Source organism: Acanthochromis polyacanthus, chromosome 7 (genome assembly GCF_021347895.1).
Source record: "Acanthochromis polyacanthus isolate Apoly-LR-REF ecotype Palm Island chromosome 7, KAUST_Apoly_ChrSc, whole genome shotgun sequence".
Classification (NCBI taxonomy): Eukaryota; Metazoa; Chordata; class Actinopteri; family Pomacentridae; genus Acanthochromis; species Acanthochromis polyacanthus.
In genome coordinates, this window is record NC_067119.1 from 7344323 (window position 1) to 7364503 (window position 20181).

At 40.3% G+C, this 20181-nt stretch overlaps 1 protein-coding gene across 4 annotated transcripts in view; it reads right to left on the reverse strand.

Moving 5' to 3' along the window:
• Positions 1 to 19480, reverse strand: part of dapk1 (death-associated protein kinase 1) — a 101710-nt gene extending 82230 nt beyond the window's left edge. Inside the window, exons 1-2 of one of the 4 annotated variants that reach the window (XM_022195051.2) lie at positions 19283 to 19480; positions 18447 to 18643 (exon numbers count right to left, since the gene is read on the reverse strand). In XM_022195051.2, coding sequence (XP_022050743.1) covers positions 18447 to 18508 — 62 coding nt within the window. In that variant the 5' untranslated portion in view covers positions 18509 to 18643; positions 19283 to 19480. Of the gene's footprint in view, positions 1 to 18446; positions 18709 to 18770; positions 19234 to 19282 lie in introns of those variants that run through there. The other 3 variants (XM_022195049.2, XM_022195050.2, XM_051951067.1) reach the window with 3 other exon arrangements.
• Between the last annotated feature and the right edge of the window lie 701 nt (positions 19481 to 20181).

The following is a 20181-nucleotide window of genomic DNA, read 5'->3' on the forward strand; positions in this document are numbered from 1 at the left end:
CAGTAGGACAAAACACCTCGATATGCCGTAAAAATTCTCAGGAGTGACCCAGGGAACACAACAAAGCTAAGGTGTTCACCTGGGTTCCACACTCCCCAGATCCAAATCTTATTGAGCATCCATGGGATGTTCCAGGATAAGACTGATCTAGGTCGGTCCCACCCTGCAACCCACAGGACCTACAGAATTCACTGCCACTACCCCAGTGCCACAGGACATTCCAAGAAGTCCCACTGGGTCAGAGGAGTTTCAGCAACATAAAGGAGCTAGGAATTCAAGCTCAACTTTTAGAGTCAAAGAACTCTCTAAAACCTCAGGATTTATATTAGTTGAGTTAAGATTTGGTAGACTTTATTCTTGTGTTTTGTGTTTAACAAAAACAGTTTTCATTCCATACAGTTCTAGGTAAATCGCATTTTGAAACTTCTAAAACATTATTAACTTTGTGCCATCTTGCCGAGTCACAGGTTGAGATATGCTGGTTTCAAAGTATACTGGTATCAATGTTTTTTATTACACAGTTGAAAGTCAGCCAGATTTGACCTGGGACATCAGCATCCTAAAATCCTTGGCTGCAAGAATACCATCAGGATAAAGGATTTTACACTGCAGATAACCTTTCATGTTGAGTTATCAGTTAACTCTCACTGACGGCTTTTGCATAAACTTGAGCATCTTGGTTTTGATCAGGATACTGATGTAACATCACAGACACCTGGATGAGCCTTTATCCCGGTTTCCCCCAGCTGGAGTACTCCAAAAGATACTATTGCATGTATGACTTCTGCTGACGACCTGCACAAGCACAGCTTTATCCAAAAGCAAGCAAAAATTCCCATAACTGCCCAGTTTGTACAATATCGTCACTCCTATTGAGAACAGAACTGATGCTTGTCCTGTTGTTTCCTCTGGTAAACCGTGAAAACTATGCCACACAGCAGGAAAAAGATGTCCTGCTCACACACAAATCTCTTCACTCCTGATCACTGAACTCCATCAAAATGACTCCTTTCCACCAGTCACGGCTGTGTATCTTCATCCACCGCTCTCTCATCAAGCCCAGTGGAATTGACAGTGACAGACATGATTCCAGTTTGGCACTGGCTAATTCCTTAAGTTGGATAAGCCAAATCCATAACCAGATGTTGTCGTTTCATCATGCGGAGCCCACTTTAAGCCTCAATAGCCACAGTCAAATTAATTTAATGTTAGTGCTAACAGTTTACAGGAATGTTAGATTCAATTTCCAATTTGTGTTATAAACATCACAGGTAACAGCGAAAGCAGCATTCAGTAACCAGAACACGAGCATTTATCATGTAAACAGTGAAGTGAAAAACAGATTTCTCTGTGCTCCACGTAAACACCATATCCTGAAATGATCTAACTGGGATAAGCCTCATAACTGGGAATCTGGTGTCCGTGGAAACACAATGGCAGATGAGCAAGCAGCCAAGAAACACCGAACAAACTGACGAGCTGTATCAGTGATGAAATAATCAGTCTACAGATTTAAAAAAACATTTTGAATGGCTGAGACAGTACTTTAAAAATATTAACTTTCTAACTTTGCTGATCACACGGGAGTATTCTACAGGTGTGTAGACTTTTTCCATTCAGGGCCGTTTCAGTCTCACAGCCAGATGAGATTCATGTGGGAGGAGTCTCATACAAACACGGTTACAGTTTCAAAAAAACAAAACTATAAGTGACAGCACTGACAGACAGATTACTGACAGGAGGCTAAATGAGAGGCAGGCAGTGTTTGTCCTTGTCTAGTAGCCCCAGTGAAAAGCCATTCAACGTGTCAGAGGAATGTCATTCACCTCCCCAGCTCTGAGGTTTTAAGGCAGCACAGACAATGGAAACATTGTGCTTAAAGGTAAAGAGGGGCAAAAGGTTTCTTTTACCATCTTCAGACCTGTTATGATCTACAGCCAGTTTCACTGTCAGGAGCTCCTCAGGGCAAAGAACATTGTTGTTACAATCCCTGTGGGTATGCTTTGCTCTAATTCATTACAGAACACATGTGTAGCACAGAAGACCAGTTCTTGGACAAACATAATCATCCTGTATGAATGTATGAATATCTGGGCTTGCTCTGGACACATGTGCAGAGACAATTAGCCTGATTAAAAACATTAAATGTGAAACAGCAGAACAGGATGATATACTGAGAAGCTCTTAATTAGCCTCCAATTAACTAAACCTGAATGTTACAATAAATAGTGATCAGAAAGTACCAGGATTTATTAATTGCCTCAAAACCATCTTCAGCAGCAGAGGACATCAAATCTTGATTGAGATCCATATTACTGTTTTTTTGGGATTGATTGGAATCATTTTAGACAGAGTGACGCACACATCACTGCACATTTCACACACTGCTGACAACAACTACTGGGTCAAATCATTCCCTCATATCTGCACAGTGACCAGTCGATGTCCAGGTCATTGTCATTCTCACTGAGCACTGGTACTGTTTGACAATTTTCACTACTACCAAACCATATGATGTAGCTATTTCTCCATGAATACCAAAATAATACTCCTTGTACTAAGGCACAGCAATCTATGCTAAAAAGTTCACAATGACAAAGCTAATATGATGATGTTTAGCAGGTACAATGCTTGCCTTTTTCATTTAGAATTCTGTCAATGCGGACTAAAACAAAAAGTACACTCCTAATAGGGATGTCATTAGTTTTGCAGTTATTGATCATAAGCCAAAGCGGGACGTTAATTACATTTTTGGCTGGATCAGGGCGCCAAATTAAAGTCAGAGGACAACCACAGCTGTTAAAACTCATGCCTTGGAGGACAGTCTCAAATTTCAGTTAATGGGTGATTAGCCATGTGAGTTGGGGGTGACTCTAAATATCTTAAACTCTCTGTAACTGTCCAGGGGACAGTAATTTAATTATGGTCTCATTTATTGTTTTGTTATTGTTTTTATAAATAATACGCAAAATTATAAAAATTGATTTAAAGGTTAAAATAAATAAGGTTTATATGGTTAATGTTAAAATGCAACACTGTTTTTAAATGTTTATTTGATAGATATAAATAAGTCACATGACCACGGTTTAGTTGGGGTTCAACGTGAAGGATTGTGGGAAATGCAACATGGCTGCAGAGTAATACGCCATTACAACGTGCTACAGAGAAGAAGACAAACTAACAAGCGAACTATTCCGATGGTCTGAGAGGCACACACAGTAACCGTGACTTATTTATTTCATGTTATTCATATTTGTTTCATGTTTTTTGTAAAAGTCCTTTGTGTAAACAGTTTTTATCGCAAGTGTATGTGATGAGATCATTTTCATGTGAGTTTGTGTAATTTAAAGGTTTCTGTGTCTTTTATTTTGTAGTTTTCATGGTGTCTGCTGACTGGAGAGAGATAATAAAACGTTAAAAGACATCTGTATGATTCGTGGCCTTCATAACATCAGACCTGAGTAGTTATACTCTCAATTAAAACAGATAAAACAGTGGATTCTCTTGGATGAAAAATACAGTACATTACAGAACCAAAAAGACAGGACCACTCGCTTTTTAGTGAATCCCATAGGATATGGGGATCCACAGCCAACATTGAAAAGTTTGACTGAAAACCAAAGATGACAACCCAATAATGGCACTGCTCCAATACTCTCCAGAAGCAAGGCAGCAGGCCTGCTACAGCCTGCAGCAAAAATTACATCATCATGTTCAGAGATTTTCTGCTACAAAACAGAAACGTGAAAATTCCCACTAAGATCGGAACTCAAATCAAAATCACAAAATCTGTCACTATTTTGAATACTGTTCAATCTTAATCAAGGTGAAACTTTTGATATTCAATATCCCAGCAATGAGTTCCAATATCTCACATCAACTCTAATATTTAGATTTTAAAGCAAATAAACACATCTTGGATCCTCTGAATTGTGCACTACCAAATGTCAGCATCATTCTTTTTCATTTTAATTTAATCTTATGTTTCACATGTAGGTTGCAAAAATGTCAGATGGCCCCTAAAACAAGGGAGGTTTAAGGTTCACCATTTGTCTATGATGCTAATGTGCTCGGTTTATTAAAAAAAGGAGGGCAAAAAGAACATATATAAGCTGTGCATGCAAATTAAGAGAGGTGCAATATCGTCGTTCTGACAACCGAGGCGATGGAAGCAGGAGGTGAGGAGGGAGGCTGCTGGTGCCTCAGCTGGTCCATCTATCGTCTCCTGCTTTATTTGAGCTTGTTTTTCAAAACAGGGCCTCTACACGTCTGCTGAAACTGACATCAGCAGGTTTCGAGGCTGTTAACGCTGCCATGACTCAGGGAAAGTCTGCAGGCGCTCAGACTGGTTCTGTAGGTTTTTTCAAAGACGGTACGCGCTGATGTGACCCTGCTGTTACGACACAATCTCGAAAATGAAAAGCTGGCAGCAGAGGACATTCAAATACTAAATGATGACTGGATTTTATTATTTGTGCTAATGCCTGTGAGTTTAACAGAGCTGAATTTCCTAACCTCCAGTCCAACCTTGTTGACATTACTTGAAAGTGAATAGAGTTCTTCAATCCCTTTCTTTCTTGTCACAGGCGACACAAAGGTTGACCGTCAAGGACAGGACTGTCAAGGAAACCAAGCATGACTGACTGTGTAAGCGTGAATATAGCCAAGGCAACTCAGAACGTCATCAAGAAACCACCTAGAAACAAGCAACAGAAAATATCTGACATCAAATTCTACAAGGATTACAAAGGACCACAAGCACCAGTTTAAATTTTTTCTAATAGCCGTATATTTATTTTATGTCCGTTTTCATTTATACAACATATGGGAATTATAATTCAGTGACAGTAAGAGCAACAGAAAAGCAAAAAAGAATGCGGAAAAATGAAAGCGGAAGAAGAGAAAATCCTGTTTAACAGCCAATAAACTCTCTTCAGTCACTAAGGTGTACGACACACCTGCTTAGACCAACTGACATACCTGCAGGCACAAGCCTCGTCCCTGCAAGCACACAAATGCTGGCACTTCAAGCAACATTCATTTCACATGTTGGGCTGAGTGTTGCAGTTCTATGTGCTGTAGCATGAAATAACTAGAGAGAGCTGACAGCTTCTTTCTGGACTCATTTTGGCTCAAAACGACCACAGCTGAGCATTTTGTCAAAGGGCTAGCCAAACATCTTTGTATGCACATTTCTGACACTTCATCAGTTCTTCATTCACACAAGAATGTCATGGAAATTCATATGTTATGACCATGTGGAGACCTTTGAGGACTGAGGACTGTTACCTCCTATGGTGCGTAGTAGTACACATGGACTAGGTTTACCAGAGATTTAGTCATCTGTGCCAGCCGGGTCATGCATAATTTGCTTGTGTACCAGCATTGACTATGCTTGTTGCCTTAAAGCTCTCTAATTCCACCGAAAGTCAAGGCTGACCTAAAAACCACTTCTTTAGGCACAGCACGCTCTGAAATGGGGATGGGAGAGATAAGTTACATTTGGGATTGAAAGCTTACTTGATAATTAAATAGAAACTTCTGACATTGACAGAAACTCCTTCAACCTTTTTTGACGTTCGTTTAGAAGAGACGGTCAGGGCAAGTGATGTATTCAGTCAACAATGCTGGAAACGGGAATTACAAGAAAAGAAGGCTGCATCCAGACCGGCATGTTCTAAAACAGAAACAACCCTTACTATAAACTGAAATTTCACTGGGCATGCAGGTGCTGCTGTAAACAGAAAACAGGTTTGTTGATAAGATAATACAGCGGGGAAAGAATGACAACAGCAAAAAGTCCTGAGATTTCTTTGCTTAAAATGACAGTAAAGAGGAACTGCTACTGAAAGTACGTAATACAGGCTGACGTCTTTGTTTTTTATTCTCGTAAGTCACTAATGCGTCACCAATCATGGAACGGACATCTGACCCAATCAGAAAGCATATGTGGGAGCCCATGTCAGTACTGTGGATGCTTGGCAAAAGTTAGGCGTTTAAAAGCAAAGAAAGCATGAATGTGGACACAGATAAAGTTAATTACCTGAGTAACCAGTGAGGATCTCAGAGAAACATTTCATCAACTTACTGTCATATGAGAATGCACCACATTGGCAGGGAGCAATTCAAATTGTAATCCTAATCCTGTTTGAAACCCTGAAAACTGCTGCTTCCCCCCCTGCTCTTTTATTTTTTAAACATCTCTACTTACATTGTCCAAATGTTGCTCCCATAATAAGACAAAAACAGCATTTGCTATTTAATGACTATTTCTAAATGAAAGTATTTTGGGCAAAAAGACAGTTTTGTAATGACAGAACCAGCACAGTCATGCAGTCCAGTGTCTTCAGTGCAACAGCAATGTGTAACAAATGAAAAGCCTCCCAAGCAAAAAGCAAATAACATCAGTCTGTTCAGTCCTCCAGTCTGCACCGCTCCAGTCAGAAAAGCCTGAGCCAGAATGAGGCTTCAGTTAATATATTCATGTTTACAGTGGTTATACTTTAAGCAATCCATACATCTTTCAACAATGATATTTAATCCCCCTGAGGATTAATGATGTTTTGCTCATGGTATTTCAAATTATCTTAAGTGCAAACACATGCAAAAAAACATTTCATCCATCAGAAATCGCAAAGGGTGCAAAAAATCCTCTCTAAGAGTGAAGACATAGACACTTTTTTATGAAACGTGCACAAGTAATACTGCACTTATAACAAGGAAATGGTCAGTGTGTCAAAATTACAATTCATTCTTTGTCATTAATAATCAACAAAGACAAGAAACAGGAAACATGAAGTGAGGCAGCAGATGGATGCAGCTTTTTAGAATTAGATCAGCATTATGTCCAGACTCTCTGCATGCACTCACTGGCAGAAGTGAATTTGCTTGCAGAACTAACACTGCTGACAGATAAGTAATTCTTTGATATTTTCTCTTGAACATCCCAAAACACACCCACATGGATTTTACGATGCGTGCATACAAACAAACAAGCATACACTACGCACCCATCATCCAACAGACACAGCTCTGGTCCGCTACACGTTTCCAAATCTATTCAACACGAGCATCACCTCCAGGGATTTTTTTTTTAGAGAAAGCCAGGTAATGATAAACAAAAAAAGATACTAAGAAACCCTCTGAACCCCAAAACCTGCCAGCGGGTTTGAAAGGCATGCTATACTTTGAAAAAACTGACAATTTTCTGAGCCAGAAACTGTGAAACAGAAAGAATCATCAAACTGTTCATGAATTAAAACTGTGCGACCTCCACTTCCATCAGAAAAATTACCCAAATATAAGCTCAAAATTGTAATATAACTACATTAGAAACACTTTGCTCATGTTTCATTTGTAAAACTCATTAAAAATAGGTCATTTGCACTGGATTCTTTAAAAAACTAAAAATTCTGATCTCCTCTGTATCTGCGAAGCCACAGCTAACACAGCCGTGACCAGCAGTCATATGACAAAAAAACTGGGACTTTTCAGCCGAACTGCAGCAACAGAGCAGAGAGAAGACAAGAATGGAAACAAATGTAAGTAGTAAAATAGTAGTCAAATACTATTTACATACATACTGCAATACTCTTTTCTCTGGGTGGAAGTGGCTTAGGTGGCAGAGCGTATAGTCCTCTAATCGCAAGGTTTGGCAGGTCAATCAATCAATTAATTATGGCATTTTGACTTTATTATAATGGACAAATGATATAAGTGGTAGTGCTGTTTCCATAGAGGAGCAGGACTTTATACTGCAGTAAAAAAATGAGCCCACAATAAGTAAAAATGTGACAGGAGTAAAAAACACCCATAAACTGCTCAGGTTAAACAACAGAAACCAACAAATGCACCGTAATTTATTGGTTGCTGTTTGTAAATTTTCAGCTATGAGTTCAGTTAAGTCATGAAATCGGGTTTAATGCTGCTACACAACTGAAACTGCTTCACGTTTGCTTAGTAAATATAGCCTCATGGTGAGTGCTGCTTCCTCCCAGGGAAATGTCTTGGATGTAAGTGGGCGAGCATGTGCGATAAGAGAACAGATATTCCAAAAAATATCACATCGGAAGGAGCGCTACATTACAAAACATCTCAACAATCCCTTTCAAACTAAATCATTCTGGGCTGCAAAGGCTGCATGTAAACCTACAGCTGACTGGAGTGTAGCTATCACTTTCATTACTGTTAATAGCAGGAGAACAGAGCCAATGACAGGGTACTAGCCAGAGTGAAATAGTAACACAATGAGGATGATAGACAGAGAAGTGGAAAGTTGTCTTTCTCTGACGTTTATAGCCCCTCGGTCTCCATGCTTGACTGCCTGCAGATCTCTCCTAATTGACCACAAAGGACTGCATTCCCCCCCTCGACCACCAACACAACCTCCAACATACACGTGTTTGTGCACACTCACACAAACACTCGCACACCGTGTCGAGCCCCTGGCATTCACCCGCTAACACAGTTGGCAGGAATCCAATTATCCTCCATTGACTGCAGAGATTAATTGAAAATAACTCATTACGCTCCTCGAGGACATTCCAAATGAGTCAGATTTCAATTTGACTTGTAAGCTGACCGCAATTTGAAGAGTCAGACTCGAACTATCACAGAGCTTAAGTCATCTGTGCAAGAGTGGCCTTCAAGACAGAGGAAGAGGGCGATGGCAAGAGAGGAAGTCTAAGTACCAACCTAGACCCTGCAGGAAAACAGACTTTCAAGCAACGCCACCGTTCTCAGCTTTTACTTTTCTCGTTTTTCTTTCTCCAGCATGTCTCTTTTTCATGATGATCTCAAGGTCACAGGAATCTTATCATGCCACTGTGACTCATAAACTCCCTACTACTGCTAGATTAAGCTGGCAACAAACAGACTGAAGCTCAGTGGGCTGTTGCTCTCAGTGTAGTCAGTGCTGCAGATAAGTGTGTCAGCGAAATGAACAAAATGTAAATACGTGCAGGAGGATGAAAACCAAGGAAACATATCCTGTGATGTTATCTTTCCATGAGCATGATGACTGGCATCCTCCTATATAAACAGTTCTGTGTGACCTCTTGACCCCTGCTATGAAGGCTTTTTTTTTATTTTTCCAGTTTGCTATCAGTAACTGGGAGGACTTAGACTATTATGCATCCAACAGCTGGTGATTTTAATATAAGAAAATACTGGTGTTTACACATTAGACGGCTTGACCTCTTGCAGCAAATAAAGCACAAAAGAGCTTTCAGAGTAACAAGAAAAATTAGGATGACATGCAAATAACCTCATTGTACGAGGCCGCAACTCATCTGATGCCAAGAATAAGCAGTGGGCAGACATTTTGACGCAACGGATCACAAAGCTCACTGTTCCGATCTTCTCACAGCTTTTGAGTCACAGATCATAACATAAAACTGTCACTGTGAACTGCTTTTAGCATGTGCTGTTTAGGCGAACACCACAGATACAAACTGATTAGCTGTCAGCTATTATAATAAGCAGTTTGAATGATTTTTAAGAGAAAAAATGTTGCATTTGAGTATTTTGCAGCTTCTTTACTCCTCTGGAACAGTAAACTGAACGTCTGTGAGCACAAGACCTTTGAGGACGGCACCTTGGAGGTTAGGAAACACTGATGAACATTTTCCACTATTTTCTGACATTTTACAAACAAAAGAACTAACCGCGTCATCAAGGAAATAATTTAAAGATAAATAAACAATGGAAATAATCATTAGTGCAGCTCTAGTGAACACAGAAATGCTGTGTATGTTGTCACTGCACAAAGGGATTTAGGGAAATATTTCTCACTGTGGCAGAGATATGGTTTCAGTGCAACTATGCATAAAGGATCCAGTGAAATTCCACTAACTGGGTGAAGAGGTGGAGCATCGCCACGTAGATTTTGGTGCAGATTCTGATCTGTCTGTTTAAAATAGATGGTAAGCCACTAGCAACGACGGATCACGGTGCTTTCGTAGTACTACTTTCAAAAGTGGCATCAGCAGCGAAATTGTACTTCTGACTGTAATGATTAAACTTTGCTCTTAATCCGTGGTTCACATGCATGCCCAAGCATAGGCTGGGAACCTGCACGATCACAGATCAACCATGCTCCGATAAACGCCTAATCTGTGATTCTAAGTGATAAATGTTGGGTTGTTTTTGCACTGCATCCTCCACAGATCACGTCTCCATCAGCTGTCTGGTTCCTCAGCCATATCTTTGTTTATACAGAATGAGCTTCTATAGATGATGATCTTGTCTCTGACTTTCCATTCACCCACACTATGGGACTATCACCACTCATACTATTCATTTCAAATACATCACAGTGGAAATTAAAAAGCCTCCTGTGTGCTCCAGGATTGTGCCTAATAGACATTTTTCATTAAGTGGATAAATCACTACCATCTCCGCTGCTCTCAGGCAAAACAGGCATCAGCTTATAAGAAGATGACAACCCTCACAGATTACAGCCATTTAATTCAAAGCAGGAACTAATGTGGCATAATTCAGTAATGCTGCGTAAACTCTGCATTTTCTCCTTTTCCAACGTCATCATATTAAATTAAATCAAATCAAACTCATCGTATTACACTAAAAGTAGCCCAAGAACGATCCTAGTAATAATGTACTCAACGGAAAATCCTTGAAATCAGGGCTGGTGATGGAAAAATAAACGTGTAGTTGCATTTCTGCGACAATGCTGCCACTCCCAGGGGTCGAGGGGGTGGAGTGGGCTGGGGTGGATGAGTGGCAGGTCTCATCAAGGCCACTCCTGCTACCCAGCCTGCCCCTCCACCCAATAATGTAACCAAGTGTAGGGGGGGCAAATCTAGGTCAGTAGCCGGGGCACTGTCTGCATGCGAGGCATTGCTGGTGCTGGTGTGTTGCAAAAAAAAAAAAAAAAAAAAAAAAAAATACCAACAGAATGTCAGTTTGCTGCAGTGAATTTTCTGTCGGTTTATTTTTAAGTAGCTCTATGAAGACCACCGGTTTCATGAGGGGAAAAAGGAATTCTAAATGATACCGCCGTTTAATACAGGAACCCATGTGGATGTCTTGCATATAATCCTATTTTGTATTCATAGGAATTTGTCTTTGGGGTGATTTTTCAGCAGAATAACCCAAATGCAGTCTCAGCTTAATGCTTTTTATGTTCATTTGCATTGCAGAAATCTTTGTAAAAAACACACCCACCCCTCCTCCTCTACGAATGGCAACACACAGACACACACACACACACACACACACACACACACACACACACACACACACACACACACACACACACACACACACACACACACACACACACACACACACACACACACACACAAAAAGGAGGGCCGACTGGTAGGGAGCCACACAGCGGTCAGATTAATGCAGACTAATGACAGAGGCAGTGCACTGCGAAAATATGCAAAGTGTAAACCTGCCCCGTGGACCAGATGAAAGGCTCACTCCAAATGGATTCCACAGTTGGCTAATGTCATTTTACTCAGGCAGAAAGTGGCTGAGTCAGCTGGACTCTTCATAAATGACAACATGCAAACAGAATTTTCTTCATGCAGGCTTCAATCCTGCTTTTTAACCCAGATGAGCTAATCCTAAATTCATTCTGAAAGATCAGATATCAGGCAGTGAGTGTCAGCTACAACATGATGTAGGCTTCTCCTGTGTTAACAGCAGTACAAAAAAAGCACCATAAAACCTGCAATTACACTTTATTTTCTTTGCACATCATCATTTTATGACACGTTATGAAAATTAGCTCTTGACTGTAAAGCTGTATCGTGTTTTTTCACGTTCCCCACACAACAAGAGGAAAGCCAACCAAGAGCTGCTCGGCCAAATTACAGTTCAATTAGTATGGGCTTCAGTTTGAAAGTTTTCAGTCAAATTCTGGTTCAGTAGATGTATTAAAAGCACATTGAAATGTAATTCTAAGGGAAACAATTCATATCTCTGGCAAAAACACACATAGAAAAGGTATACACATATGTCTTTAGAAATAAGTATTATTGCCAATAATCAATGAATTTGTTTAGTCAATTAAATGTTAAAATTACAAAAAAAAGATAATTTCCCACAGCGAAGGATGAATCTTCTGCATCCTATTTTTCTACGTCCAACCAAAGGAAAAAAAAAAAACAAGACAAATGTCACTTTCCAATGCTGTACAACAGAGAAACCTGCATGTACACAGCTCAAAACAGGTTACTTCAGCTCAAACATATTCAGTTACACATAATCACTTCTTTGAATCATTATTTCTTAGTCTAAACATATAACAAATCTTTTTAATCACTTTCCATAAAAATCAACAGTTTTAGAGTATTTATTTCAGCAAGCATAATCATATGGTTCACTTACACTGTTTCTTTATTAGATCTCTATCCATCTGCTTACAACCTTTTGTTACCTTAAGGCATGATTGCTTCTGGGACCTCAACAACTGGACCCCACTTGACAAGATCAAATAAATAAATCTACTGTCTGATGCTCGATTGCAGCGCTATAATACAATAAATACACAAACAGCTGAACCACACAAACTATAAGGTCTAGGAGCCCCGTGGGGAAAAAAGAAAAACTGCAAGCCACAGAAGCCCGAAGGTAAGAGTGTTTTTATCCCTGCAGCCTGACAGCCACACACTTTATCACCACTATCAAACCTTTAAACACTCCAATGATGCTTCACCCTTCACTTAGCCATCATTTTGAGTCGGCATCAAACAGACGACCCTTTCAGATGCCAGTAGCTGTAATGTCTTCAGTAATTCCCTGCTGATCTGAGCCATGAAGTGAGAACTTTCTGCCAATCTGTGAGGCAATTAGAGAGGTCTTCTGAGCACAGATGTGGTCAGTGCTTGACTTTTTAAAGGAAGGGGTTTGGAGGAGATCAGCAGCAGTGGCTATTTCAGCCAGGAGAGCCGAGACACAGACTAACTGTCACCTTTTTGGACACAATTCAAAAGGGAGAATTTGACCACTGGTGCATTTGCCTTTGGGATTATCACACTTTCTCCAAGGCAGCTCTGCAAATAACAACTTGATGCCTCCTCTGGAGGCTCAACAGCTAACCCGCTGTGACACCAGCAATTCTCTGCATGACACTTCATTTTGCACTTCCAATAATGCCAGTCCTTTGAGTTGCCTTCTGTAAGGCTTGAAAAAATTGGCCAAGTTATCACACATAAACACACTGTTCAGAGAAGGCTGAGAAAGACTGACTGAGATCGTGAGGTGATTAAATCAAGATCAACCAATCATTCTGAAAAATGTGAAGACTTGAAAGGCTTTCACAGTGTTTCCAGTGGCCGCAGAGACACTTTGAGGCAGGATTATATAAGATCAGAGCATAAATGTGGCCCAAAAACACACTCCCTTTGCTCAGTTCTACAGCTATGTGGTCTCTTCTACAGCCTCCTCTTCATTATGCTGCTTACATGCTCACTGTGGCTAGATACTAATGAAGGTTAGATGCTTGGTTTCACTAGGCATCAGTCCTGCCAAGCATGAACTCCTAAGCAGGCAGTGTCAGTGTCAGTGAAAGGATAAAGTCACTGCTTGGTTGATTTCCAATTTTCCCATTTTGCCAAACCAAACAGGCCTCAATCCAAGTGGAGCCAGCGTCAGGCCTGAAGTACAGTCAGATCAAAAGGCTCTCTGTCTTTAAGCATGTGAGGCTCTGTAGCACAGGTCATGCTCCCAGTGAATAGACAGACTCACAAGCTTTCATCATTAACTAACACTGGCTTATCCCAAAGGTCATCAGAGTTTAAGTATGCAAAAGAACACATGAGGAAAAAATTGTAAACACAGCATGATCATAGTAAACACTGTATTCTTTGCTTGTGAGGCGTGCAGTAAGTCTGACTCAGCAAAGTCTCTTCACTGTATGCAGAGGTGCTCATTTGTCAGTTCTGATGACAACCAAAATCAGTGGCTCCAACTATGCAAGCACAATAACTGAATATTAATCATGATTACAATTCTGACGTCTTTTTTGGCTTTGAACATGATTCAGTGCAATACTGACATTTAAAATACTTCACTCATAGGAAACAGCTCGTGCAGACAAACTCACGTCCGCTTGGTTAAATCTGACAGTAGAACAACGTTTCTGAGTCTTTTAACCTGTCTGAGTTGCTGCGTTGTAGTAACTAAGTGGAGACTAGAGGCTTCTCTGTGTGCTGCTGATGGCTAGCTTGTGAGGCATTTAGAGAAGTCTAGTAAATTGCAGTGTCTGTATTTGGCAATGCTCAACAAGTGAGTCATTTCTAGTACATTTTTTTTATTTTTTTTAAAAAAATCTTGGAGATGCACTGAATTCAGGTGAAAATCATCCATCCATCCATTCTCTATACACCGCTTTATCTTCACTAGGGTCGTGGGGGATGCTGGAGCCTATCCCAGCTGACTCGGGCGAAGGCAGGGGACACCCTGGACAGGTCACCAGTCTGTCGCAGGGCTACATATACAGACACACAATCACACTCACATTCACACCTACGGGCGATTTAAAGTAATCAATTAACCTCAGCATATTTTTGGACTTTGGGAGGAAGCCGGAGAAAACCCACGCATGCACAGGGAGAACATGCAAACTCCATGCAGAAAGATCCCAGGCCCACCCCAGGATTCGAACCGGGGATCTTCTTGCTGCGAGATGAAAGTGCTAACCACTAGACCACCGTGCAGCCCGGTGAAAATCATCTTAAATCATATTTTGATTCAAAGATGAGTACATCAACAGGAATGCAGCACAACTGTACCACAATAAAAAGATTTCATCCTTCATTATTGTGATAAATAATCATGATCTTAATATTGATCAAAATTATTACAATGTTGGCCATAATTGTCCAGCTCTACAACTCACTGTTACATAAGATTACTGGTTTATGTGCAAAAAGTTGCTTAAAAGTCAAAGCAAGAGTGCTGATTTAAAAAAAAATAGAAAACAGTTGTGAACTTTATAGAATTAGAATATAGTGTAAGAGCTATAACAAAGAAAGAAGAGAAAATTCACTCAGTCACTTCAAGAACATTTACATCACATCTACACACAACTGCTGTACAGATGTGCTGCAAAACAAGGTGTATGTCTTTTATAACCACTGACATATCAGTCTATTGTGTTCTTCAGTAGATATTACAGGATGCATTTTCAAACTCTGGCTAATGCTATATATTCAACAGGCCTTGAGCTTCCTCCAAGTCATGCATAATTCTTCTCTCTCATAAAGAAATCAAATCCTTCCAAAGGCGACTTGTGCAATACTCTGTCTGGGCTGTGCTCCACTGGAACACTCTCAAAATAGAAGCGTGTATGGACGCTTTTATTACAGAACTGAGACGTTTATTAAAATACTTACAATATTTCAACACTCCAAATGTTGGAACATTCTAGATTATCCCACCACAACGGCGGACACCTTGGTTGAAACACTCCATTCTCCTACTCAAACCACAGCAGAGAACAACAGATCCTGATGCTGGAGCGATCGCTCTCACGTAGCCGTCTCTTTACCTCCAGACAGAAATTCAATCCTATTACACAAAGCTCCCAATCGTCTCTGTTACCAAAGTATGACACTGAAGCAGTCTGCTCTGACCCACAGAGCAGGAAGGTGAGCACTAGAAGCAGAGATGCCATAAAAACCCCAGAGACCAGAAAACAACTGGTTGATTATTCCCTGTGTCACTTTGATAACCACAAAGATCTATTTCATGTTTCTGACTGGCAGAGAAGAAGCGATCCAGTGTTATGACAAATATACCCTCGCCTGTGTTGTTTCTACATTTGCTATTATGTCAGCATGAAACAAGACGGCCACCTGTTTTGACACTGGGGTTTCATATTTAACAGGACAGCACCACAAATCAAGGATATCGTTCACTCTGCTCTGTCATTTGAGCAGTTTTCCAAACAACCTGAATATCCTGCAAACAGACTCAAGCACACATTTGTCAGACTGTTGCATCTATACTCAACTCCTTAACTCACACTGTCAGCATCCACCTTTGACCAAACATAAATTGAATGAAGTGAAGCCAGGATGTAAATCCTCTGCCTGTAAGGAACCACGATGATATCATCAATGCCCTCCTACAATAAATCTCCCTGAAGAGGCAGCTACAGTAACAAACGCTAACCGTTTCATCACTGCCAACGATGCATTATGGACTGCATTAATCAAAGCCCATCAGATACACTCACTGAGGGGGATGCATGTCCTGGCGGTCACACACAGGAACAGAGCGTGTGCATAGATGCATGCCTGTTTGAGTGAGAGCCTGCATGGACATAGATTATGACTGACCATTTGGAGAGACACTGGCCTTCCTCCCTCAGGAAATTTGCTCCATTAAACACTTAATTTCCTGCATTCTGGTGAATGTTTCTGCAGTAATTTGTGCCTTCAATGGAACAATTCATCGTGGACATGTCTTCATGTGAAGGAAAACAGTGAGTAAGTGTTGAAGGTTTTTCAAATGAATGTGTTCTAAATATTGACGAGGATGAAACCTACACCTATGACTGAGACTACGGGCTCAGACTGCCTGCATGCAGTGTTGTGGGAGCAACATGGCACCTTATGAACACTTGCTAGACTACACTAGTTGGGTTAAATTTAAGGCTGCATGATATAAAATTGCGCCATCAAGATCACGGTTGCAGAAAGTACAAAGTGAACTAAGTTGATACAAAAATGAGAACTTGCACAGTTCTCACTTTTCATGACTAATCAACCAGAGTCTTTCTGATATACCATAATTTACTCTGATTTGAGTTGATTTGAGTCTGAATTTCCAAGGCAAAGAGTTTGCTGACATGCAGGCTAAATATGTACGCAGCAAACTGAGCAACGAACAGGAGAACAACAGGGAACGGGAAGATGTGGTTGCATAACGATCACAGAAATATTTTGGCTACAGAAAGCATGATGGTGACCAAAAACAGGCAGTTTGTCGACAGCGTTTTCCAACTGTTGCCACTGCACAAGGTAACACAACTAAATCAACACCACAAAGCTCTGTACGACGATTTCAAAGGCAAATGTGAATGTTATGCAAGCAAATATAAGTATTTGGGATGCTTTGGTCAATGTTAAAAAACAGGAGGTTCCAAAAAGCATGAACCCACAAAAAAATCCTAATACAGTTACTCAATCTACCTGGTAAAACGTCTAGCATTGTTTCATCATATCCTGATATACATCACAGAAAAGCAAAGTATCTCAACATCATTTTTTTTACCCATATCGTACAACTCTACTTATCTTTTCAGCTTTTCTATGTGTTAAACAAAATAGATCCAACTTCCTAAGTCATTTTCTTATTAACTATTAATACTGGAACGCCAAACGCAACTTCAACACTTTGCAAACAGGGTTATTCAAGTCATATTACAATAAATATTACAGAAAATTGGTGCTTATTGGTGGATTTTCTAATTCAGTATTAATGCTGTAAATTTGTAAATTTTGTAAAACTGTAAATTTTCCAGTGTGCAAACATACTTCTTCATGTCACCTGGTGACATTTCTCTGCATTTCCTTATTAAATTGCAATATATATCGCTGAAAACAAAACATAGCAATGTAGGTTTTCTACCGTATCGTGCAACCGTAATTGTAGCTCCTCATATCTTTTCAGCTTTTGTATGTATTAGATGCATGAGATACAACTTGCCTGACAATTTTCTTGTTCAATATCAATCCTGCAATCCTAAATGCAACTTGGACGCTTTGCAAACAGAATTATATCGCAATATATATTGCAGAAAAACTAAATATAGCAATGCTAGCTTTGTCCAATATCATGAAACCCTACTTCCAGCTAGACCTTCTTTTCAAATTTTGACATTTAGATGTGCTTATTGGTCGATTTTCATATTTCTAATTAACACTGGAAGCCTAAATGCAGCTTTGACACTTCACAAATACAGTTATTGAAGCCACATTGTAATCAATATTGCAGAAATATAAATATCAGTCTGTTTTTTCCGGTATGGTGCAGCCTTCCTATCCAGCTCCTGTTTTCTCTTTGTTGCATGTGTTAGACAAATGAGCTATAACTTGCTAAGTAGTAAGCCTCATGTGCTTATTGGTGTATTTTCTTTTTCACCATTAATGTGTCAACTCTAAATGCAACTTCGCACACTTTCCTAAGAGATTTATTCAAGTTATCCAGTGCAAATTCCAGCATCATTTCATATCACAATATATATATATATCAGGACAACTAATAGCACAATGTCAGTCCTCCCCAGAATTTGTTAAACTGCTTCATGCAAACTGAGTATATATGATCTAAATTATCCCAGAAAAATCCCCAGATTCCTCCTTCCTTCCTCCTAACACCTCAGCCATGAAAAAGGGGGAAGTTCATGCGCACTAGAAATAAGACACACACAGACATCAGGAAAAATACATTTTAAAAAAACTTACCTCCCCAGCTCGTCTCCGATTTCATAAAATTCCTCAACATTTTCCGGGTTGAAAACAGTCATGATGTCCAGGCACTTTCCACCTCCAGACCTCAGGCTCCGAAAACACGGCACACCGGCTCTTCACAGCTCCACCATCCCTACCAGCAGCCTCCGGTCTGGGCAGGGTTGCAGCCGTGGATCCTCCTCATGCTCGAGCTTCCAGGATCAACAGGGGAGGAGACAGAAGACAGGGAAAAACACAATAAAGTAGGAGAGGTTTGCTGTGTGGATAAAAGAGAAAAAAGGTGGGCGTTTGGTCAACAAAAGGAGCGGAGCGGTGAACCTGCAACCTCCGGGGCGCCGTCACGACTCCCGGAGCTTTTTCCTCCCAGTCCCCCCCTACTCTCTCCTCTTCTCCCGGGCAGGTGTTTGAATTATTATTGGGGCTGCTAGCTTTAAGGGATAAAACAAGCATAGGTATGTGGATAGGAATGCAAATAACCCCCGGTGAAAGCTCGGTGTAGCCATGGGAAACACGCTAACCTCCCCCTTTGGGTCCCAGCAGGGAAAATGACTGCTGAGTGAAGTCACATCGGCGGCTATCTTCCGAGGAACCGCCGCGGACAGGTGTAACGACAAAAAAGTCACCTTTCCCTTTTAGAAAAAAATATTCAACATTCAATTTATTACATTCTGCAGCTTTTCCCGTTTAAAACCCTCACACTAGCCGGCGTATTTCCCCCCCTGCAGTCTTGAAATCAACATTAGCTTAGTATGTTTCTGCGACCGTTACTGGCTCTTTCTTGAAGCGACAAACTGACAGAAATTGGATAGATGTACCGTAAAGTAGCTTACAGTTTTCTGATGTGTATCCCGCCGCCAAACGTAGCCCAGAATTCACGCGTTGTTTTTTCTCTTTCTAATTTGTGGGGATAGCCCGTGACCCGGGTCTGGCTCACGGAAGACAAAATGCTGGCGTGAAACGGGAGAAATCAACGTTAACAATGTAAGGCAGTCTGGTCCTGGCGCTGCGTTTGATGTCTGTGGGAAATGAGTGGGGGAGTAGCCGCTGGATCTGCTAGAAAGAGGCTGCGCGATTAGTTTCCGCTTTGCTGTTAGCCAAACTACGATAGCACAAAACAATTATCGGTAAAACATAAATAAATAGCTATGTTCTTCTAAAATTAACGCATTTTATCTGCAGTTTGTGTGCCTACCGAAATGCTATGAAAATTGCGTTTTACCACGAGGAAGATAGAATTACCAAGTTTTTACGTGCCCCAAACGCAGCACCAGTGTATCAGTTCACTCGGTCGCAGGAGGGCAGCAAACCTTTCACTTTTTTAAATCACTCTAAAAGTGAGAACTTCTGGCTTAAATATACATGTTTTGTCATTAAAATGTTTATTAACTTACCCTTTTCTATGTTATGTTAGAAAATCTCACGTCGTCACAGCAAATTATACGCTTTAAGTGTGTTTTTTCACCTTTATAATGAAAGTTCTAGTTATATAGTAAATTTATTGCCATTTTTAGAGTTCATTGTTTATATTTTCCGCCACCTTTTCTGACTTTAGACTGGAAAAATTGTTTTTTATTATATTTTAGAAAATATAACTATATCGATGCAAAACAACAAAATCCAGTTGCATTTCTTATCTTATGAAATAAAATGAAAGTCTGTGACATTTATTGTTATAATGTCAATCTAATAATATTGTTGGTCCTCACTTCTTCTGTCTTTTGACTGTTCA